Source organism: Cheilinus undulatus, linkage group 7 (genome assembly GCF_018320785.1).
Source record: "Cheilinus undulatus linkage group 7, ASM1832078v1, whole genome shotgun sequence".
NCBI lineage: Eukaryota > Metazoa > Chordata > Actinopteri > Labriformes > Labridae > Cheilinus > Cheilinus undulatus.
Window position 1 is genome coordinate 46,173,413 of NC_054871.1, and position 24,035 is coordinate 46,197,447.

The 24,035-nt window shown below is 39.7% G+C and overlaps 1 protein-coding gene across 4 annotated transcripts in view; it reads right to left on the reverse strand.

Annotated features, from left to right (window-relative positions):
* Window positions 1-4: 4 nt before the first annotated feature.
* The window catches only part of LOC121512288 (cyclin-dependent kinase-like 5), a 122,310-nt gene continuing 98,279 nt past the window's right edge, over window positions 5-24,035 (reverse strand). For 2 of the 4 annotated variants that reach the window (XM_041791469.1, XM_041791470.1), the window contains exons 12-19: window positions 20,191-21,211; window positions 15,468-15,569; window positions 14,914-15,019; window positions 13,107-13,221; window positions 12,860-12,965; window positions 12,545-12,667; window positions 6,303-6,476; window positions 5-4,723 (exon numbers count right to left, since the gene is read on the reverse strand). In XM_041791469.1, the coding sequence (XP_041647403.1) occupies window positions 4,388-4,723; window positions 6,303-6,476; window positions 12,545-12,667; window positions 12,860-12,965; window positions 13,107-13,221; window positions 14,914-15,019; window positions 15,468-15,569; window positions 20,191-21,211 (2,083 nt within the window). In that variant the 3' untranslated portion in view covers window positions 5-4,387. The remainder of the gene's footprint in view (window positions 4,724-6,302; window positions 6,477-12,544; window positions 12,668-12,859; window positions 12,966-13,106; window positions 13,222-14,913; window positions 15,020-15,467; window positions 15,570-20,190; window positions 21,212-24,035) is intronic. The other 2 variants (XM_041791471.1, XM_041791472.1) reach the window with 2 other exon arrangements.

A 24,035-nucleotide genomic window follows, 5' to 3' on the forward strand; every position in this document is an offset into this window, starting at 1 on the left:
AGAGTCAAATCAATGTTGTTTTATTGGAGATTTACTGTTACATATGTAAACATGAATATTTCTAAAACTGTTAAGCATTCGTTTGTGTGTCTTTATGTTCTCATGTAAATGCTCTGTTGGAAAAAAGCAGATAAACACTGACTATGCTACTAATTTGTGTAATAAAAGCACAAACTTAATACTTGATTTCATTTAAACAGTTGATAAACATCTTCTGTTATAAATATTACCAAACAAGTAGTCACACATCAGTATTAATATAATACACGGTGCTCCTTCAGCAGAACGAAAACCCAAAGAGAGAGATGTATTGTGTCGGGTACAGAGTGTGCACAGTCCTTACAGATGCACGATACACAATACGATACCGTAATGATGGGCGCGGTGCGTGTTCGTCTCAGTCCTCACACACCGTAAACATGATGAGCATGAGGTGAGGAAGAATTTACAGAGTCAGAGCAATATTGCTGAGCCACACCATCTCTTCAAAGTGCAGCATTAAAAAGGCTTAGGATTATTTCTTCTAAGCTGCTTTCATGGCACTTTAATCCAAACAGAAAACAATATTACAGCACAAAACTTCATCCCCGCTGTGGTTCAATGTTCAGATTCCTCAGAAGCAAAGTCCTAGGTGGTTCAATGTGCAATCAGTTACAATACACAAGTGCAGTGATTCCAAACGACGAGTATCTGAAGCCCAGGAGAGATTTCTGCTATTATCAGGGCTATAATGAAAGCATTCAGAGGGGTTGAACTTTCTTTCCCCAGCTGGAATCCTGAAATATCTAGCCTTTAGTAAGTTCAGCTGTGTATCCTAATACCTGAAGACGTTTAAGTGTTTGTAATTGAGAATATTTAAAAGTCGGTGATCTACTTTATTGTTGTGCTTCTGAAAATAGAAAGTGCAAGTCCCAAGAAGTTATCATAAAAAGCAAAAGCTGGAGTGCTCAATCCTCAGAGTTAAACATTTTAGATTTTATTTTAACTCCTAAAGGATGAATTTAACTCCATTCAGCGTGAAATGGTGTTCAGTGTTGGAGTTACAGTCAACTGATCTAAGCTTCACCCACTGCCACATCAGACCCGGGGAGCAGGCTTTTCCCATCAGGCCCTTGTGCAAAGAGTTTTAGACATTTTTAGACGTATTTATGACCTCTCTAATCCACCATTGCTTATGTAGCCGTCCTACGACATAACACGGTGCCTTTAAAAAGCACTCACCTCACCTCCTTTGATGTTTCATCCTTGAATTGATTTTATAAATCAATCATGCCTGAAAGATTTCTAAAAAGTAATGCCAAAAAAGTCACGTTAAAATAAGTGACAGCATAATTCAACGGTCAAGCCAATTGGTTCTAGAAATAAGAATATGGCACGTATTTAAATCTGCCTACATCAGGCTGTCCTCAAACTGAGTGACTGTGCAAGAAAGAGACTAGTTAGAGAGTCCACTAGGACACCTATGACTAATCTGAAGGAGTTACAAGCTTCAGCAGCTGAGATGGGAGAGACTGCATTCAACAGTTGCCCAGGTTCTTCACCAGTCAAAGGTTAATGAGAGAGTGGCAAAGAGAAAGACACTGTTGAAGAAAACTCAGATTAAGTCTGGACTAGAGTTCCCCAAAAGGCATGCTGGAGACGCCATGGTCAAGTGGAAGAAAGTTCTTTGGTCGGATGAGACCAAAACACTGCTTTTCGACCATCAGACAAGATGCTACATTTGGCAGACACCACACACTGCACATCACCACAAACACACCATCCCCACTCTAGACCACGGCAGTGGCAGTATGATGCTGTGGGGATGCTTCTTGGCAGCCGGCCTTGAAAGGCTTGTGAAAGTAGAGGGTAAAATGAATGTGGAAAACTATAGGGGAAACCTGTAGACAATCTTATTCAGTCTGCAAGAGAACTGAACCAATAGAGACTTTGTGGCTGGACTTGAAAAGGGCTGTTCCCACCCAGTCCCCATGCAACCTGACCTGAGCTTGAGCAGTTATGCAAAGAAGATTGTTGTAAGATTGCAGAGTCCAGATGTGCAAGCCTGATTGAGAGCGATCCACACAGAGTCAGTGCTGTGATTGCAGCTAAAGGTGACTCTACTAAATACTGACTTGACGTGGGTGAATACTTATGCAGGGGGTTATTTTACATGACATATTTTATTTAAGTAACATTACTTTGCAGAAATCTGTTTTCATTTAACATTAAGGAGTTTTTTTTTTTATTTTTCTTTTGTGTCAAAGGAGCCAAATTATATTGACCAGGATTGATTTATAAAACAACAAAAGAGTAGAACAACCAAGGTGGAGAATATTTTTTACAGGCACTGTACATGCTATTTCCACGGCAATAATAAATATTCTGTGTCTGTCATGTCAGACAGGACACATCCTGTAATGACTGCAAGAATTAAGGATTTCTCTGGTTTTAAACCTGGCAGAAATATCTACAGTAGTGTATTGAATTATTAAGTTCAAATAATTCCTTTGTGGTTACAGGCTGAGATAAGTTTATTGAAATATTAGACAAAAAGATGCAAAATTTGGCAAAGATTTCTGGAGAACCTGCTGAACTAGACTGCAAGCAAAAAGTAGAAATAGTATGCATGAGGGCGCAGATGGGCTAGGGGTTAGGTCGCGCCCCATGTATGTTGCTGTCCCAGGTTGGCATGTTAGTCCCCACTCTCTCATTCCTGTTTCAAACTCCATTCTCTGTCCTTCTCTATAAATGAAGTCATAGAAAACTCAAAAAAATAATTCTAAAAAAGAGAAAATGACCAGTATAACAGCACTGTTCTTATGGTTAGAAAGAGGCCTAAAGGTAAGTTAAAGACAAGTAGATATAAATTCCCTCGATGCTGCTCACAGGTAGTAAGATGCCAAGATTCTGCTATTCTTTAGCAGAGCCTCTTACAGTGTAAGCTAGAGATAAACATCAACTGTGTTCTTTTAATAAGCGAAATAATCCACAGCTTTGTTACGTATAAAACAACCTCCAAGTTATTGTAATTTTAAATGTACATATTTGGAAATTTATAGGCTGAAATGGTGATACTTCTGTTGTTTAAGAGGGCGTTTGTGTTGGGAATCACTGCACTTTAACACCCAGAATGGCTTTTATGTTCCTCTAGCTGCTGTAAAAATGTCTTCATTACAACAATAAGAAAAAAAATACATGGTATATAAGTCGAATTTCCACAGCAGCTAGATTGAGTTGAATATTATGGATGCTTTTGTACATTCATTTAACTGATTGCAGAAGAAGAACCAGCTGGGAGTTGCTTAAGTTAAACTCTTAATAAAGAAATGAGCAACAAACAAAATGACTTAGAGAGAAATGTTATAATATGGTTGTCCTTTGCCATTACATGAACTCTTGAAGTTTATACAGTATAGCTGATCCTTAAAGGTGCTTCATAATACTTTTATATAAGTTAACATTTCTGTAGATTATATTTTTACTATGAGGATAATCATTCTAGTCTTCATGAAGAGGAATAGTTGTTAAGTTTGTTCTTCTTGAAATGACTGAGCTGCTATTGTAGCTTAAGTTGCATTATATTTGTTTATATTTATATATGATTTTCACCTATTGTGCATGAAAAGTCAGTGCCTAAATGTCGGTTAGTGCATGGTGATCTCAGTCAGTAGATGCAGTGCTTTGTTTTTGCCTACAGGGGGCGATGCAGGTTAGGATTTCTGTCCGTTTATGGCACCATAGAGTCTAAAATGGCTGCGTTACAGAAAGACATAAGAACCTAAATACTCTTTAAATAACAAATAGATTCAAGCTTCATAGATCATCAGTGCCGACTCAGAATAAACTGCACTACAACTTTAACCCCAAGAACAAAACTGCTTTGACTTGTTTTTGCACATTTGAGCGTCCATGAGCGTTCTGATGGAGTTCAAATGAAGAGTTTGAGTCCCGTGTGAGATGAACACAATGTAAAGTTAGCGACCTCTACTGTAACAACTGATAAAAGTTTATTTAGAATGCCTTAGATAGTCTTAAGGAAATACTACGCAGTAAAATGTACTAGATTTCTATATTGAATAGAAACAAAAATACTTACACTTAAAATCTACACTTTATCTATCCATTTATATAGATTTAATTTGCAATATATTTACTTTATAATACAAATTATAATCAGAATTACAGAAGTATTAATATAAAGTCTATCAAACATGGAAGCTTTAAAAAAAATTAAGACATAAAAGGCTTTTGGCCTGTTTGCAAGCAGAGTTAAAACTGAGGGTTTAGTCTGTATTATGTGTGTTTTATGTGTGTATTTTGTGTATTTGTGTGTTAAGCAGGTGTACTGTTACACAAGGAGGAGCAACAGAGGGGAAAAAGGAGTCTGTAGAGGATCTGAAAGAGATCACAGAGCCGTCTCTTTCAGGTCGTTCAGGTTGGGTAAACGGGACCTGGAGGGCCGTCCGAAGCCGTGCCCATTCTGCCCTCCCTTGATGCTCATTTGCTCGGGGTAGGGGTTTCCCTCGGGCCGGCCCAGGGCTGTCGAGTGCCAGTTGGACTCCAGCTGTCCAGGCAGCGGGTAGGCGGTCTGTCGGCTCTTCAGCTGGGGTGTGCTGACCCCTGAGTGACCACGGCTCTCTGGGTTTGGCAGCGGCTGGTAGCGCATATCAGACGGAGCCGTCTGATTGGAGGACGAGGATGAAAGGTGCAGGAGTTTACGCAGAGACTTCAGTGGCTGACTCTGCGAGGAGGGAGACACAACTGTTAATAAAACAGCTCAAAACAAAGAGCACTCTTTATTTTCTATGTTCTATCTGAATCATATTTGTGGAAGATTAAAAAGCAAATGATATGAACCTACAATCCAATCCAAACAGCATTAACCATTAAAAACAGGCATGATTCTGTACTGGAAACCACTGCATGGTCTCGGGAACACTTCCAGAAATCACTGTCTGTCAACACAGTTCAAGGTGCCTTGCTCCAATGACAGTTAAAACTGTATCATGCAAAGAAGAAGCCACAAGTAAACATGATCCAGACATGCTGACGTCTTATCTGGGCCAAAATTTCATTTAAAATGGACTGAGGAAAATCAAAGATGCTGTGTCCTGTAGACTAAAAGGAAGAGGGATCATCCAGCTTGTTCAAAAGCCTGCATCTCTGATGGTATGGAGTTGCATTAGTGTCTACAGCGTAGGCATCTGCAAAGGCACTATCAAGGCTGAAAAGTATACAGAGGTTTTAGAGCAACATGTGCTCCCATCCAGACAACACCTCTTTTGGGGGAGGGCCTCGATTATTTCAGCAAGGCAATGCTAAACCACATACCACATCCTTCACCATAGCATGGCTTCACAATAGAAGAGTCCAGGTCCTAAACTGGCCTGTCTGCAGTCAAGACCTTTTACTAATGGAAAAAATTTGGAGCATCCTAAATGAAAAAACTGGCAAAGACGACTCAGGACTATTGAGCAGCTGGAATCCTACATTAGACAAAAATAAAGGCAACTTCTCTCTCCCAAAGCTCTGGCAACTTGTCTCCTCACCTCCCAGACATTTAGACTGTTGTTAAAGGAAGAAGGCATTCTACACAATGATAACCATGGCCCTGTCCCTACTTTTTTGAGATGTGTTGCCGCCATCACATTCAAACTGAGGTAATATTTTTCATGAAATGGTAAAATGTCTCAGCTTCAACGTCTAATATGTTGTTGAGGTTGTATTGTTAATAAAATCTGGGTTTGTGAGATTTGAAAGTGTGTTCTTTTTTCATTTATATACAACTCAACACCCCAACTTTTAAGAACTGGAGTTGTACTTGGAAAGATTGTTGGAATTTAGTAAGAGATTTAGATTAACAGTAAATCAAAATCTGATTAAAAGAATATTTTCAAGAGAAGGAGATAAAAATTTTAGGACGGGCCAGCAGAGTCCAGACCCAAATCCCGCTGAAAATCTGTGGGCTGCCCTGAAGAGAGCTGTGTTCAGGAAATGCCCTCACAGTGTGACAGATTGTTTTGCAAGGAAGAGTGGGCAAATTTTGCTGAGTTGAGGGAGACTATGGGTGTGCACATGTTATGCAACCATTTATTTTACATTCTTTTATTTTTGGTTGATTTTCAGTTGAGCTGGATGCATTATAGGTCACTTTGAAGATGGAAAATATTTTGAAATTACGTGTATTTTTCTACTGTTTTTTGGCATTCACAAAGGCTGAGCTGGCCCGCTGATATGTGGGTTTAATGTGTGATGTTGTAATGTAAATATATACATATGTAAATATATATATGCAAATATATATTCTTGCTTATATTTACCGGAGAGTGTGAATCAGAGAGCTTCTCAGGAGGCCAGTCCTTGTCCCGGTCTTGGTCCCGGTCTCTGCTTTTGTCCCGGTCTCTGCTCTTGTCTCGGGATCTGTGGCGGCTGCTCTGATGACCCGATGACCTGGACGATTTCTGGATCACTGCGTCCACACCTTCGTTAGAAACCTTCACACAGCAGGTACAGATATCAATAAACATATCAATACTCATCATTTCACACCATCATCACCCACACAATGTTAGGGACAAAAAGAAACACTTCAGATGATGTTTGTTTGCTTTTGAGCTGGAATAAAGTATGGAGTCAAAGGAGTGCCTAAAAACAGATTGATGTAGAAAGAGAAATAAATAATTGAATAAGTGATGAATAAAATGTTGCTTGAAATAATAGTTTGTTTGTATTTGTACTGAATAATTATATTAATTTCTGTGATAAATGTCACAGTTTTGAACTGTTTGGCCTGTTTTTAACTTATTGTTACTTCTTATGATGTGTTTATTTTTGTTTGTTTGCTTAATGCATTTGAAATTAGTGGTATTTATCTAAATGTGCCTTTACCATCAATAACAATTAGAGCATGCACTCAGTGAATCATCAAGATTTTGATAAAGGTTTGATGAATGTTTGAATAAAAGAAAAGCATATAAATACTAAATAAACCAGAAGATTCTAGTACAATAAAAAACACTACTGTTCTTTGAGCATATCGATATTCATAGTATTTTTTTTACTTATGTACTGCTTTATTTATTCCTCTTCTTATTTCATATAAAGTGCCTATCAAAAGTATTCAACCCCCTTGGATGCTTCACTCTTTAATAAATTTGACTTTTTAGAAAAAGAAAAAAAAAACTTAACATCAAAGTGTGACAGATTTCTTCAAAGTAATGTCAATTGAATAAAAATATGTAGTTTAAAATAAGTGCATAAATATTCCCCCCTTCCAAGTAAGTATTTAGTAGAGTCATCTTTTGCTGCAATCACAGCGCTGAGTCTGTGTGGATAGGTCTCAATCAGACTTGTACATCTGGATGCTGCAGTTTTACTCCATTCTTCTTTGTAAAACTGCTCAAGCTCTGTCACATGGGGATCAGGGGCAAACAGCCCTTTTTGAGTCCAGCCATAAATTCTCTTGGATTGAGGTCTGGGCTTTGACTTGGCCACTCCAGATCATTCACCTTGTTGTCTTTAAACCATTTCTGTGTAGCTTTGCTGTATGCTTTAGGTCATTGTCTTGCTGGAAAATAAATCTTCTCCACAGCAGTAGTTATCTTGCAGACTGAATAAGATTGTCCTCCAGGATTTTCTATAGGATTTTCCCTTATTTTGTTGCATTTATTTTACCCTCCGTCTTTACAAGCCTTCCAGGACCACCTGCCGAGAAGCATCCCTACAGCATCATGCTACCACTATAGGGCTCTACAGTGGGGACGGTGTGTTAGTGGTGATGTGCAGTGTGTGGTGACTGCAATACGTAGCATTTGGTCTGATGGCCAAAAAGCACCATTGTGGTCTCATCAGACCAAAGAACTTTCTTCCACTTGACCATGGAGTCTCCAGCTTGCCTTTTGGTGAACTCAAGTCCAGACTTAATCTGAGTTTTCTTCAGCAGTGGCTTTCTCTTGTCCACTCTCCCATAAAGCTTTGACTGGCAAGGATCCTGGACAACAGTTGTTGTATGCAGAGTCTCTCCCATCTCAGCTGCTGAAGCTTGTAACTCCTTTAAGTAATCATAGGTGTCTTGGTGTTTTGGGAGATTTACACATATTCTTTCCATTTCTTGATGATGGATTTAACTGAACTCTGGGGGATGTTCAGTGCATTGGAAATGTTTTGTGCCATCCCCTGACTTAAAATTTTCAGTAACCTTTTCTCTGAGCTGCTTGGAGTGTTCTTTTTTTCATGGTGTAATGGCAGCCAGGAACACTGATAACCAGTGACTGGACCTTCCAGTCTTTATACTACAATCACTTGAGTCACATTCACTGCACTCAGGTGATCCACATTTCACTAATTGTGAGACTTCTAGCATCACACTTGGCTGAACCTCAGTTGAATTAGGTCAGTCACTTTAAAAAGGGGTGAATATTTATGCAATCACTTATTTTACCTAACATATTTTTGTTTGATTGACACTACTTCATAAAAATCTGTTTTCACTTTGACATTAAAGAGGTTTTCTGGTATTTTTTGGTCAAAAAAGCCAAATTAACATGACCATGATTGATTTATAACATCAAACAAAGGGTATAAGTGAGTGTGCTCACGTCCAGGTTGATAAATACCAGTCTGTGAGTGGAAATGGCCGCACAGAAATCCACCTAATAGGTCAGGAACAGCTGATTGGGCCAAAAGTGCCCATTGTGTCCGTCTCTACACTACATGACAAACGATATGGCTATATTTGGCCGAACTACATAAGCAGCAATATAACTTGAAATAAAGTCAAAATGAGCTGAAATTGCAGACCACGTATGCCTTATAGGCCTCACAGCTTTACTCTTTTTTGGCACTTCCTTGACTCACTATTAAAGTCTTTCATCAGAAACAAGGCTTTATATAGAAGTCTATTTAAACTTCTAAAAATACACTGTCTGAAACAGATTTGAGTGTTTCTTTTTCTCCTCTTTAATCTAAGTTTAGGAGACACACCTTTTCCTGGTTGGTCAGAGAAAATGATAAAATATAACATGCACATGAATCCAGACACTCTGAATGTTCATTGACATGAGTAAAATAAGGAAAAATCTCCTCTTATCCATGTTTGATTCAGTTCTGTGGGTAATTTTAAATATTTACACAATCCATTAAATATCTAAAGCTTTAGTCTTTCTAAATGATTTACTCTTTATGCAGTAATGGCAGCGATTTTCCACCAACTCGACTCTGACTGCCTGATTTCTTGAGGCCAGATTGTGTTTATTTGTGCTCTGTCATCAGCTGTAACCCCCTCTCAGAAAGTGAACAGACTGTCACATAAAAATAGAAAAGTGAAGGGAAGAAAGATCTCGAACACCTGTCTCATCCTGATCTATTACTACTGCTGAGATAGTCGGCAGTTTATCAGGTCAAAATGTTAAAAAATGTTTGATACAAAGCCTCTTTTTCCTCCCTTCTGATGGATGTTTGTCAATAGAAATAAGTCTTTAAATACAGACCAAATTTAAGTGCTAAATCAAAGCTCGAATGCTCTCCTGTTCATCCTCGGCTCAAAACAGGAGGCACACTGGTAAAATCAGATCTGAATCAAACGGACCAAACACAAAAACAACCAACCAGATCCATCTAGTTAACACCAACAACTCTCTCTTCTGTTTAAGTAAAATTTCTCAGTCACAAAGCACTAATAAAACCTAGCATGATCATGCACCTAAAAGATGGATCTGACTGATTTATAACTCATTTGCACATAGATGAATAATTAAAAATTATCAGACACAACCATTAAAAGGGGAATTGGGCTATTTCTAAACACAGGCTCTTCCTTTTTTTATATTTTCAGGGTCTTTAAGTTGTGAAATGGCTCTTAAAGTCAACTCCAACTTGCAGCATAATCTTTAGATACAAAAACATTAAATCAAACTACATACATGTTTGAGCAACAGGCAGACTTGATTTTAGTATTATTCCAGCTCCAATGAGGCATCAAGTTTACAGTATATCAGTGAAAGGAGGTTACTATTTGAAAACCACTGTGATGTCCTGGCTTTTGCTGTGCTAAAGTCTACATGAGCAGCTTGAGAAGCGCCTGAAGCTTGTATAGATGAAGTTTGTGTCTACTGAAGGTGGGAAAATAAGATCCCATACCACATAGCCCAACAGCTAACTTCTCAGTAGCACATAGGGATAAGGAGACTCTTCACTGAGTGAAGCCTGAACTTTCTACTATAATTGGCAGCCTGTTTGTCTGTATTGATTTGCATGCCATACAATTGCTCCAATTGCCCTTTGGGGCTTTTCCACTATGACTTTTGACCGTGCAAAAACTGAGCCATGCTGATACACTTTTCCATCACCAGTTTTGCTGTGCCAGGATTCACCGAGAATGGTCCAGCTTTAGAGCAGGGCTAAAGCCAGCCAGCTTGGGGGGGGGGGGGTACCCCTTCTATTGGCCCTTTCCCTTTTTTATAGGCAAGTAACTTCTAGCCTGTGATAGACAGCCTTTAATTTATTAACTGGCACTAGTAAAGCAAGCAATTCTTATTGCAAAATCCAAAAATATGATTGTGCTCAATTTCTGTTATCTAGAGATCCATAAATCTGTTCCGTAAAGATCCATAAATCAATCACCAGAAGACTTTTCTTTAACTCATATGCAGGAAAGTAGTCTCTTTTTATGACAAGCGTGAATTAAAGATATGGAAAAGAGAAGCGTGTGGTGCTGTCACAGTTTGATTTTTGCCTTAAAACAACATAAAGTCCATCCGATCAGACAGTGTCAAGATGAGACTGTGTTTGAGCTGGATGAGGGCTCAGAATGCTGCCTCATCAGCTCTAGACGTGCCCTATAACAGGTAGCTTGGTTGTGTCGGAAAAGCAAATCCCCCATTATGCTGGGCTGCCATGTCAAGTCAAATCAAGTTGAGAGGAGCCGCCTCGTGTTATGGAAAAGCCCCTCTCAGGAGACTTCTTGGTTCGAAACTGGTGCCACATAAGATCATAAATATGCACAGATTTTCTACAAAATCTGAAATTGTTGCGCCTTTTGCTTCAGTTTGCCCCCCTCCCCGTCCCCCATTACATCACTTCCCCTGTCTAACACATACACTTATGCTGCGCTCCATGCACATAGGTATTCAGATGTTGGAGCTGTAAACGACGTGGCAACTGTGATGAATTCCTTTCATTTGCTAGCAGTTAGTAAGTGGGGGTACTGAGCTGGATTTCTGAGTTTAGGGTGCGTTTTTGATGATGTATCCGACATACGCCTAGGAATTTTCGAGTTCCAAGATTAAATGGAACGTACAATGATGGTGCATTTTATTCACTCCGCAAAAATGCTGAAGAGGAAATAGTGTTTGCTCTTAAACACACTCTAAAGAACGGAAACTATGATGTCTGTTTTTTTTATTTACCCGAGAGAGAATGCATTGCTCCAATTGTGAATAGAAAGGTGCAACAAAATTCACCTCAGCATTATTCGCAATTTTATGTCATTTATTTACATCATCCTTGCTTTGGAAACGATGGCCAAATTTGATGCAACTGTACATCTCTATTTTCAATGTTATTTGCAGAAATAATGTTTACATAAAACCACCGTTCTTATTTTTGATACAATTCTACCAAAATTAATTTTAATCATTAAGTGTTTTGATACCAGTGCACCAAAAATATAAGTCCTAACACCAAAATATTAAGTAATTTCTTGTTGTTAGACAATAAAATGTAATAGCAAATTCCTGCACACTTTCTAATTGCAAAAAATACATAGACAATGCTTTGGTATCCATGCATCTTGGAAAATGTTGCTAGCAGCAACTTTTAGCTCAAACTAAAAATATGACAGACGATCTGCGTTTCTTTAGCACATTTGGAATAATGCTGATTGCATGGTTAAAAAAGTATACTAATAATTTTGACAACCTCATTCAAAGCAATGTCAGAGAATAAGGCAAAGTATTTTATCCAGGATAAATGATGACACAGTGAAGCTGATGTTTGACCTTTTAGGTAAGTGAAACAACTACATTTTGTTTGACATTTTCAGTAAGTTGTGTCAAAACAAGCATAAATAAATTTGTCAGTAATGATCAAAATATTTTGTAGGCATCACTGACTCTCTGACCACCAAATATGTTTCAGTTGACCTTTACATTTAAGGAGCTGTTTGTGCCAAGTTAGAGGATATTCCTTTGGGGCTTCCCTGAGAAACTGTTAAAAAAATGGGACAGATGAATGAACGGCCCAGAAACTAAATTTTCAGGCCATGGCTGCTTTCAGCTTTAAGACATACAGAAATCAAGACATACTTTTTTGAAGCACATTAGCCCTAAAATATTTAAGATTGTAACAGCTTGTTTCACAGCTGCAGAAATCTGAAACTTTGAATACGGATTCATCATCAGGACCTCAAAATATGTAAAAACAAGGTTCTGTAAAAAAACGCCACAATTCCCCTTTAAGACAAGTTCAAACTTAAACATTTAAGCAGTCGTGTTATTTTTGCATGCAGTGTCAGACGAGTGGTATGGAGTGAGGAGGTGAGTAGGATAGTGTAAAACAAATGTACCATGGGAGAAGACACTACAGGGAGGACTCTCACAGAGGAACTATGCTTTATGTTATTCTTTGGGCTAAACAGAGGGAAAAGACATTTCTTGATGACAGGAGGCCGTCCGTCAGGAGCGTGAATCTGGAATAAAGAGGAACATGGCTGGTGGCACAGGGAGACATGATGCATGTGACAACAAGAAGATATGATTTTACATCTTTGTGCTACAGCAATAAGGCAAAAGCATTGAGGGGAAGGGAACGAAGGGAGACATATGCAAGTGCATACAGACATAGCCTACATGATCAAACATATTCATGACATGCAAGTTACCATCTGAGATTTTTTCTTTTTCTTCTTTATTGCTCTGAAGAAACCCTGCTTCTCCTTTTCTTTGGACGGCTCAGAGGAGTTCAACACCACAGTGTCTGGGCCAGTCCTGAATATGCAACAAGAATGTAAGACAGTTTTATAAACATCGTAAGTCTGCTGTGTCATGAGAATGTGGACGTTAAAGGTAATATAAGGTACAGAAGATAATCTTTGATCATTTTTGTTTTGGTTAATAAAGATTATGTACCAGGGGTCGAACGCTGGCTGCCGTTTGGAGTGGTTGGACAAACCCGAGCCATCGCTGGAGCCCCGGCTCTGACCTCTGCTGTCATGAAAGGAGTTGTCCGGCCGGGGAGAAGGAACTGTTTTACAAAAACAACAAATATGTTCATGATCGATTCTTCAGTCCAGTACTGGAGAGGTAAAAAGCATAATGACTATTAAAAGGATGTTTTTTTTACAGTACCTATAAAAGGTATTCAGCCCCTTGGATGTTTTACCCCTTAATTGATTTTATAAATCAATCATGGTCAATACAATTTGGCTTTTTGATAAAAAAATGACCAAAAAAACCCTCTTTAGTGTCAAAGTGAAAACAGATTTCTACAGGGCAATGTCAATTACATAAAACATGATTAAGTATGTAAATATGTGACAAGTAAAATAAATGACTCCATAAACATTTCCCCCCTTTAAAGTGACTGACCTTATTCAACAGAGGTCGAGCCGATTGCTGCTAGTAGTCTCACAATTAGTGAAATGGGGGTCACCTGAGTGCAGTGAATGTGTCTCAAGTGATTGTGCTATAAAGACACCTGAGGATGAAAGGTCCATTCACTGGTGAATCAGTATTTCTGGCTGCCATTACACCATGAAGACAACATTAAATCTGGACTAGAGTTCACCACAAGGCATGAGGAAGGCTCCATGGCCATTTTGGTCGGATGAGTGCAAAAATGGTGTTTTAATGGCCATCAGACAAGATGTTATGTTGGCAGAGACCAAAGACTGCACATCACTGAAAACACAACATCCCCACTGTGAGGCACAGTGGAGGCAGCATCATGCTGTGGGAATGCTTCTCAGGAGCTTGCCCTGGAAGGCTTGTAAAGGTAGAGGGTAAAATGAATGCGGAAAATATAGGAAAATCCTGGATGACAATCAGTCTATTTGAAAACTACATGAAGCATACAGTAAAAGCTACACAGAAATGGTTGAAAAACAACAAGGTGAATTTTCTTTTTGTTGGCCGAGTCAAAGCCCAGATCTCAGTCCAATAGAGAATTTGTGGCTGGACTTGAAAAGGTCTGTTTACACCTGATCCCTGTGCAACCAGGCAGAGCTTTAGCAGTTTTGCGTGAAGAATGGAGTAAAATTGCAGGGTCCAGATGTGCAATCATGATTGACACCTATCCACACAGACTCGGTGCTGTGATTGCAGCCAAAGGAGACTCTACTGAATACTGGCCTGAAGCGGGTGAATATTTATGCAGTCATATTTTTTGGTAAAAATGCCAAATTACATTGACTATGATTGATTTTTTAAATCAATAATAGGGTAAAACATCCAAGGGAGTGAATACTTTTTATATGCACTGTAAGCTCAACCAACCAAAAATAACTTAGTAAGGACAGAAAAGTAAATAAAAACAGAGTAAGGGAGTGGTAAAAATGTGTTAGATATCATAAGGTGCAGATGAGTTTTGACCTGCTCACTGAGCTGTCTGTGAGTTTTTCAAAGTATACAGAGACATTAAAATGCAGTGTTGTTGTTATTTTACATCACAGTAAAAGCAGGACACTATGGTGAGTAGAATCCAGCTGCTGCCCACTACGGTACCTAAACTATGATGCATCTAAAAGAACTTGATTGCACATGATTTCTGCGATTAAAAACATTAAATGTGTTCATTCTGAACCCTACTTGCGTTGTGATTAATGCATCAACATTGACAGCCCTAGTTTTGTGTAAAATAGCTCTGTGAAGTGCAGTAAACAGCAGTGAAGTGAATATGAATAGACGGTGCTGCTCTCCTCAGTGTGACTAAACCAACCTCTGTAGAAGCTGCCCACCCTCCGAGGCATGGATTCACTGTAGATGTTGCGATTCTCTTTGGACGAGCCCCCGTCTTCTGCTTGCTGGTCATGATATAAGCCGACCTGAGTTACAACAGAAGACCTAGTCACATAAAAACTACAGACGAGCAGCTTTGAATGTCTGTATTTTCTGAGCTGAGATTTTTTTATAAACCTGGAAGAAGAGAGAGGCAGGTGTACTGATTTTAAAAATTGTCATTTCAGTAATACATCATCTTTAAAGGCTGGATAAATATATTTCAAACTGCTCTGGTGACAAGCTTGACTGTGCTCTCATAGGTAGTCACATTAAAGGCAAGCAAAGCACAGAGAAAATGAAGAGGCATCTGATGCGCAGAGACAGAAAGAAGGGGGAGAGAGAGAGAGAGAGAGAGAGAGAGAGAGAGAGAGAGAGAGAGAGAGAGAGAGAGAGAGAGAGAGAGCAGTTCATGACAGCAGCATCCACCCACATCCAGTCTACTGAGAGTACGGATGTGGGTGGGGAATGGTGGGTGCAGGCAGAATGTCGGACCTCGCTTTTTTTCCGCTGTGAGTGAAAAGATGCGGTGTTGTCCCTTGTTGAGTCCCTTATTGGGGGTCTGCTGTGGGTGACCTCAGTGGGTGCCTGGTCACTCTGTTGATGGAGACATGAGCGAAGCATGATGTGAGCTCAGCTTTGCAGCACACACATACAAATACAAGCACAGGCTTTATTAACTACATGTGCAAATAACGTACAAGACTGAACGAAGCTGGAAAAAAGTCATGTGATAGGAGTCCTCTTTGTCATAATTGTGACATAAAAGCGATAAACAGGAGGTTATTTCAAATGAATGCATTTTCTTTGGGCTTAAATATGGGCAAAAGTTAAATCTCTTCATGTAAGGTCTGCAGGAAATCCTATTTTTCAATATTGTGATACTGACATAAGGTGTGATAAATAACCAAGAATTGATGTTAGCCAAACCTAGCTGGTTGCTTCTTATAGCTGATAGTAGGGCTGGACAACATAAGAGTTCTTAAGAAAGATCAACGTATTTTTAATCAAACTGTATGGTGAGGCAGTTTGGTTTTTATCATTGTTGCGCTAAAATTGCACTGACTGGAAAATCTGGACTGAAACTGACACTTCTTTCGCTGTCAGACTCCCACTGTGCCAACATTCTCTTTCCTCTTTGACAATGAAAACAAAGCAGTTTGTACAATAAATAACTTTTTATGTCTAGCAAAAAAGCAGTTAGCTATATCAGATGACAGCATTAATTGACTGGGCACATCAGACAAATGCTGGCTACTGATATCAGTTCATGCTGATGGACAATGTTCGTCAACAGGGCTGATATCAGGCGATACTGATGTACCGATGCATCCTTTTGTAGTCGTAACTCGTGTTCCGACTTATCTTTCTGATCTCCAGCCTGGAAGTGGCAAATGGAACGTCTCCTTGGGTCGTATTTACAACTCGTGAACTCGTTCTTTCACAGAGCACCCCGAATTCAATGACACAACATGGCAGCAGAGAATGAAGTCTAGTAAAACCTGTGATTTTGACCTGTTTTCAGAAACTTTTGCTGTTTCTCAGTGCATTTTTAGAAATTGTAGGCACAGCACTACCCTGCAGTTGCCTGTAGTGTGTAGCAACAGTCTTCAAATCAAGCGGCAACCGCCGGTTCTGAAAAATGAAGCCAATGCGGAAGTGCAAAAAATTGCAATACAGCGAGTGTCCACTTGAGGCTGGCTGCAGGAGCATCAGAAGTCCCGTACACAACATGTGTTGAAAAGCCATTTTTTACACAAAAAATAAACTGGTTTACAGCCTGGTTCAAAAAAACTAAACACGTCTCATTAGCTAATGTCTTCACCTTAGTACCACAATCGTTTCAATTAAATTTAGGCAAAACCTAACTACACACTGATTGGCACGTCTCATTTGATTGACAGATAGCTTGACAGGAAGACGCTACAACCAAAAGGCTAGCTTTAGTGCTAGCTTAGATGACAGGAAGTCGAGCATAGTGTGTTTCCTCATTTGACCATTTGTGAGTGCAACTTAAATGAACTGTTGTGAAAACACGGGACCCTGTCTGCTCTGATGCTGTCAAAATTAGATGTACATACATACATATATTTTGAAAGCCAACATAGAAGATAAAAAAGGAAGAGAGTCTGTTTTTTCTTTGCAAAAAAGTCTAAATTTTGGTAAGACAAAATAAAAAATGTGGATTATTAGGCTGTATATTTACAAGAAAATAAACTCAGATTTTCAGATTTTAAAAAGTTGGACAATTACAACAACAAACTTAAAATTTTCAAGTTTACAAAGTCTTAACTTTTGATATTAAAACTCATAAATGTCAAGTTTTTAAAATGGTTAATTAACAACAGTGTGAAGTCAAATGCTTACAAGAACCAAACTGAAAACAATTGTTTGATTCTGGACTTTATGATCCAAAAAAAAAAAAAAAAATCCCAGTTTTGGCTATGACTTTTACAATTAAACATTTTTTTTCTAATAAATAAAGTTTTAAACTTGAGAATTTGAGTTTTCTTGTTTTTCCACAGTGGCCTGAACACACTGTCATAATTATTGATAGTTTATTTATAGATCTTTTGTCAAAAACAAGAGTATGTAGGCCTATTATGCTGGGATATTTTCAATGACAACAACAAACCCTGATATGTACTTTTTCTAAGAGGTGCCTGGGGGCTTAGCTCTTCTTAGATATGAGTAGAGGGGGCCCTGGTGAACTACTGCCTTAGTGCATATCCACCTCCTAAAACCATCTGATGAACATCATTCAGCAGTATTCTGCAGTTTTCCCCCTTGAAAAACAAACACAGCAGGTTTCCAGCAGAAAAAAGGATCAATAAATGTTTACAGCCTACCTTTACTGAATGTTGAGCTCACAGAATATTGATTACCATAGATCCTGTCTGATGTTGTTGTGTCTGGAGGAATAATTAACCAGGATATACTCTCTTTTCCTTGCCTTTTCACACTGTTTTCCAATAGTGAGCTCAGTCCAGCTGTGAGTTCCCTCTACAAGCTCTTACAGACTCCTTCAGGGCCAAAATAACTAGCAAGCACAGATGAACTTCATCTAGATTTCCCGTAAAAAGCGTAAAGAAAGTTTAAACATTTTTAAAACCTTCAATGTTTTTAACTGTCCTTTGCACAAAGGATTATTTATAAACTTTATCATTTCTAATCACTCATCTACATCCAGAAAGAAGAATTAAAGTGTTTTTACACTCATGCTGTTGTAGATCACAGTACAGCCAGTGGTTCACCTTTAACAGTTTGACTTTAAGAGAAGATTCTCCCGGTGTCAGCCCTGTGCCACTGCCATGCGAGGCCATAAACACGAGTATCTATGCCCCGGTATATACACACAGGTTATTTGCCAAATTGGCCAAACCTCATTACATGAGTTCTTTTATCAATTTTAAAGCATCTTCACACACAGGCAATGGTTCTGGGTCAGGACCCAAAGGTGGGTCGCAGGAGATTTTTTTGGGTCGCCAAATGAGTTGTCAGAATTTCTTTGCCGCATTATTAATTGGGACGTTTCTGTCTGCAGTACACAGCAACATTGGGGAGCTCCATCCTGTAACACTCACCCTCTCCACCATAATAAAACAAAAACAAAGCTCTACTAGCCACTGAACGCCAGCAGAGCTGCAGTCAGAGTTATGGATGCTGGCTAATAAAAATAAAAACTCACTGTTCCAGCCACTAAAGGCGCAAGCATTCAAAGAAAGCCGATGTGACGGAGGTAAAATGGCATTTTTCAAGGCACGTAAAATGGAAAGTGCCAGATCAGGACCAGACAGAGATCATTATGTGCACAGTTGCGCCATAGAGACTGGCAGGTTTAATACTATTCCAGAGGAGGACAGAGTGTGTTTGTTGTGCAACTTTGGGGAACGAGATTCATTTTCTGTTTTACTGTCCAATTTATGATGACTTAAGGGATTTACTTTTTAGGAAAATGTCCTTAATTAATGCAGACTTTTTCTGCTTTGATGACTATGAAAAACTTGAATTCTGTTTCATAAAAGGAACCTTTGCTATAGCAGATTTCATCTGCAAAGCCTGGGAGAAAAGGCAGAGTGCATTGTTTACTACTGAGCTGGGAAAAGATCATGCAATCTTGTAATTGTTATAAATTTATCTTTTTGTAAAACAAATCAATTTTATTTCTGGTGTCTCATAAACCCATGAGGGTTGGGCACTTCTTGTGCATGACACATAAATAATGTACAATCAATCAAGCAATCAATCAAGCAACCAGACTGAGTCCAGAATGAATATTATCCAAGCTAGCACTGGCCATCAGCTGGACCAACCAGCTGAGGACGGCACTGAAGGCAGATTCATAAAAAATAATGTAAGGAAAACAAAGTTGTTTGGGGTCATGATGGCTTTAACTTCTAAAAAGTGGGTCACTGGAAGAAAATTTGGCAAACCCTGTAGACGGTACACTGAACATCGTCAGAAGAGGGCCTTGAGTCACCAAAAATTGGACTTATCAAAAATTGCTGGCAAATTTCCGCTCATTCCTAAAGGTTTCCCTCACTCCTCACTAGTTTTACCCACTTTTCTAAGGACTGAAAGCTATTGTGACATTTAGTCAGTGCTCTTTTTTATGGTATGAAATATGACAGAAGATCTGTGGTTTCCAGCTGTTAAAGTCATGGAGATTTATCCTTTTGACATACAGTTTTTCAAGAGTCTCACAACGTTTTACAATCTCAGTATAAGGAAATATTACCTACGTTTTTACACGATTGTCTAGGACTTTTTCTGTTGTTGTGGTATTGCTCAGATATTAATACTGTTTGATTTTTACTAGAATCATGTCTAGTAGAGTTTTTAATTAGACGTCTACTGTTTCTTTACAGCAAAAATATCCATATCATGTATCACCATTCACCTAGATAATATTGAGGTATAATTTTGTCCATATCACCCAGCCCTATTATACAGCCGAGATCATTTCCTGTATGTCCTAATTAGAAGGTATAAACTTCATTTATGTAAATCCTGACATTTAAGCGTAACTAACTAATAAGATCTGGCTAAAAAGTGGCACACTCATCGTGATATTTTCAGCTGCCATCAGAATAAATCCTGTTGTAGAAACTGAGACTGAAGCAGTTATCCAACTCAAACTGGTGTAGGCATTTGATATGATTAGATCATGTGGGCTTTTCTTAAAGTAGTAGAGGTTTGATGTGGGATGATGACTGACCCTACTCATGTCTTCTTCTCTGGACGAGCCCCCAGAGTGGCGAGGCAGCGTGCGGTGCTGCAATTGAGGAGAAAGGAGCTGAAGGCTGCTGGCTCTGGTGGGCCCGCCCTGCCCCACCATCAGCCCCTCGTCTCCCCCGTGTGTTCTCTGGTGGTCCCTCCGTACGTACATGGAGTGGCGGTGTGGCCGCTGCTGGGAGGAGAAGGGGCTCTGGTAGCCCTGGCCATAAGATAGAGGGTCGTGTGGGGCAGACAGAGAATGAGAGTGGCTCCTTTCGATGCCACCCTCCCCTGGCTCTAGAGTGTCAGGTGACTTGGCCTCCTCTGAGGACTTGTGGCGAGTGGAGGAGCGCCTGTAGGATGAGTCCAGAGTGTTACTCTCTCTGTCTGAACGCATGCTTCCTCTGCTAATCCCTCCAGGTCCCAGTCTGTCCATCCTGCGAGGTGCTGCTGGGCTGCCCGGAGCTGTTAGATCAAGGCAGCTGGAGGGAAAATAGCGAGACGTCGGCTCATCCGCGTAAAGATGCACGTCATTTAAGTTCCCCACTGATTTGGCATCGCTTAGTGTGCCGTAGCTTTTGGACAAGTTCAGGTAGCTAAACTTAGACGGGTTGGAGGTGTGAGACTCCATGTAGCTGTGCCGACTGTGTTTGTCCCCTGATTGAAGTGTGTTGGTCTTTCCCTCCACAAAGGAATGGCGGTTCTGCTGTGAGCGAAAGTTTGATTTGAGGTACTTTGCTCCGGGGCCGTCAGACACCTTCATCTCAAAGTCGCCCTTGCCCTTGGCTTCCCCCGGGCTGAGCAGATGAGGCAGGTTGCTGCTGGCCAGGTCCATGCTGCAGGAGGTGGAGTGGTTGTAGATCTGCTGCTGGTAGTTCTTCGGGTGCAGCGTGGGACTGAGGTTGATGGCCGTGGGCATGTTGCCGTTGAGGAAGCCGTCATTGACGTCATCATGCCGGGGCAAACTGGAGCACTCCCTGCTGCTGGAGCGGTGGCTCCCTGAGCTCTTTCCTCCATGGCTCCTGAGAAACAGCACAGAGATGGTTACATATCTACTCATGGAACATTAAGTCTTAAGGTCAAAACACATCGTTTCTATCATTTTCTATGAACAAACCCACACCTGCAGTGGCGAGACACACCTGGATGCGCTGCGCCATGACACTTTACGCCACTGCTCTATTCCCAGCACAGCTGGCCATGGCTGGCAGAATGTTTTTCCTGAGAAAACAGTGGCTCCGTACATCTTGGCTGCCAAGTAGCAAAGACGAAGAAATTTAGCGCCATCTAGGTGAAGACTAAGTGGGAGGCCTCGGCTGCCGGTATGTTTTGGGCTTTATGTAATAAATCAGACGCTTTTTGGCATGTTAACTGGCAGTCAGTCAGGTAAAATCAGAACTCAATGATTAAATTCAATGTTAAGATATTAAGGCATTAAGGAAGCTCAGAGGTGTTCCACAGGGATCAATCTTGGGACCCCTACTCTTTCTAATACATATAGATGATATGTAGTCTGCCTGAGCTTGTTCTTTACACTGATGATTCGGTTCTCATGACTCACTGGGGCGTTAGTGGTAAGTGGAACCCAGTGGTGAAGGCTGTAGACCTCCAAGTGGGGGACCAAGGTTTGAGACCAACCTGAAGCTCCTTTCCCACATAGCTTAGGCATGGGAAGCCTAATATCATTTCCCACTTGCTCTTAACAATTTCATACTCCATTAAAAGCCACCAAACAATTCTTTAAAAATGTTTATTTGGCTTTGAAAACAAGCTTGGTAAATTAAAAGAAAGCACATGGCTGGTGAGCAAGACTAAATACATTTTCTTGTTCAAAATGTAAGCTTAATTTGTCAGCAGTGCCTGATGTTACTTGGAAAAGACTGACACTACAAATCAAGCCTAGGTAACCTCTAATAGGGCTACAGAATTGAAATATGAGTGACAGTTCTGAGTAATAAAAAATTATGCGGGCCATAAAAAAATTCAAATGCACTTAATTTTTCTCCTAACTTAGATGCAGCTAAGTAATTTAAATGGGCATGATAAAATGCAATAAAACATGTACATTGGCTCTACATTAAAATTTTCCCCATAATTGGTCAACAAAAGGCCGTCTTATTAATGTGATGGACCACAGGTGTATAAAATGCCTATACACATTTCTTATTACGATTATTGGTGGTGACTCTGTCTTATCTTTCTGTATATGTCTGTCTGCCACACTGTTGTTTTAATTGCCCTTGATACCTCTCAGAGGACTTCTTGGGTGTATGAGACTGGTATGATAAAAAAACAATCATAAATATGTACAGGTTTTCAATAAAATCCTAAAATGTCATAATTTTAGGGCTCCCTCTGTGTTATGAAGCGACTGTGGGATATTATTGCATCTTAGTTCCAACAGAAGGCACCACAGTAATATGCAAAGTGTGGGTGATTATGTAGCAGAACTGGGAAAGCTGGCGCAGGACTGTAACTTAGGTGATTCGATGACAATAATGTTGAGAGACTGTGTGATCCGTGGCATAAATGAAGACAGAACATAGCAAAGGCTGCTGTCAAAGGATGACAGACTGACTTTTGCAAAAGCACTCATGTTTGCATAAGCAATAGAGGCAGCAAACAGAGACACTGTAGATTTACATGACGTAAAAGAACCTGGTAAATGGAACAGAGTGTTGGGGTCGGAGAAGAAGGTCAGCGACACTGGTCCAAAGCCCCAGCCAGACATTAGAAAATGTTACAGATGTGGTGGAGAAAACTGCCGAGCTAAAGACTGCAGGTTTAGCAGTGAAAAATGTCAAATTTTTGTGGCTGATGGTAAAAAACGCAAAAAAAAAGAACCAGTCGACAAAAACAGAATGATGGATGAACGTTTCTGCGTATAATTATTAGCACAACATCAGCTCGATTTAATTTATTTACATGCAAGAATTTTGGACAAACAAGACGGTCTAGTGTGCAAAGGCTTAAAGAGGGTGACAATGTGCAGTCTGGATGAGGAGATGGTCATTCTTAGAGAAGAACCAATCAGAAAAGAGCTGAAAATAAATGGGAAAAATGTAAAATTTGAAGGAGACAGGCTGTGGATACACTAAATATTACGGAAGGCATTTTACAAGTTGTTCTGTGAAAACCAAATCTCACACTTGCACATACGGTGGCCATAAAGTCCCAGTATTAAGAACAGCTAAAGTTACAGTGGAATATATTGTAGTGGTAGTGAAAGGCTTAGTAACCAGTCTAGCTTGCGTAAGAACAGAACCAATCAAGTTTCCCTATTATGATCAGATACTATATTAGTCTGTTTTCCTCCTGTGTTTCTGAATGTTTTGCTACCCAGCCCGATTGAGCAGGCATGCTGGTTGCTGAAAATGACGTCAGTGCATAACCTCTTTTCCACTGGTAGCCATGGTTACCACTGGACATGCTCAGGTGAAAGGATGAGAGGCTTGTTGTGATGTTTTGAAGAGTTTGTATTGACAAAAATACTGAAATACTCGATTCTGTTATGACTGGCATATTCTTTTTGTGCCTGAAGGCCACCGTGACTTTACCAACAACTTTCTTAATTTTCAACCTTGTACCTTTAACTAGAAAAAGTAGAGGTTTTGAATCAATTTTCAATGATTGTGCCAGCAAAGATCCACAATAAAAACTAGATATTTTAACTTTTTTGATTGTGCAGTTATTTAGCACTCGTATGAATGTTTCAACTAGCCATGCTGGACTAAGTTTGTGTCTTTTGTGCTCTTCTGGTTGATAAATGTGTCATATTTGGGTCAGTTTGTTTTGGTATAAAAGGAAACCAAGCTTGATAAAATGCCGGTATTCTCTTATAAAGGG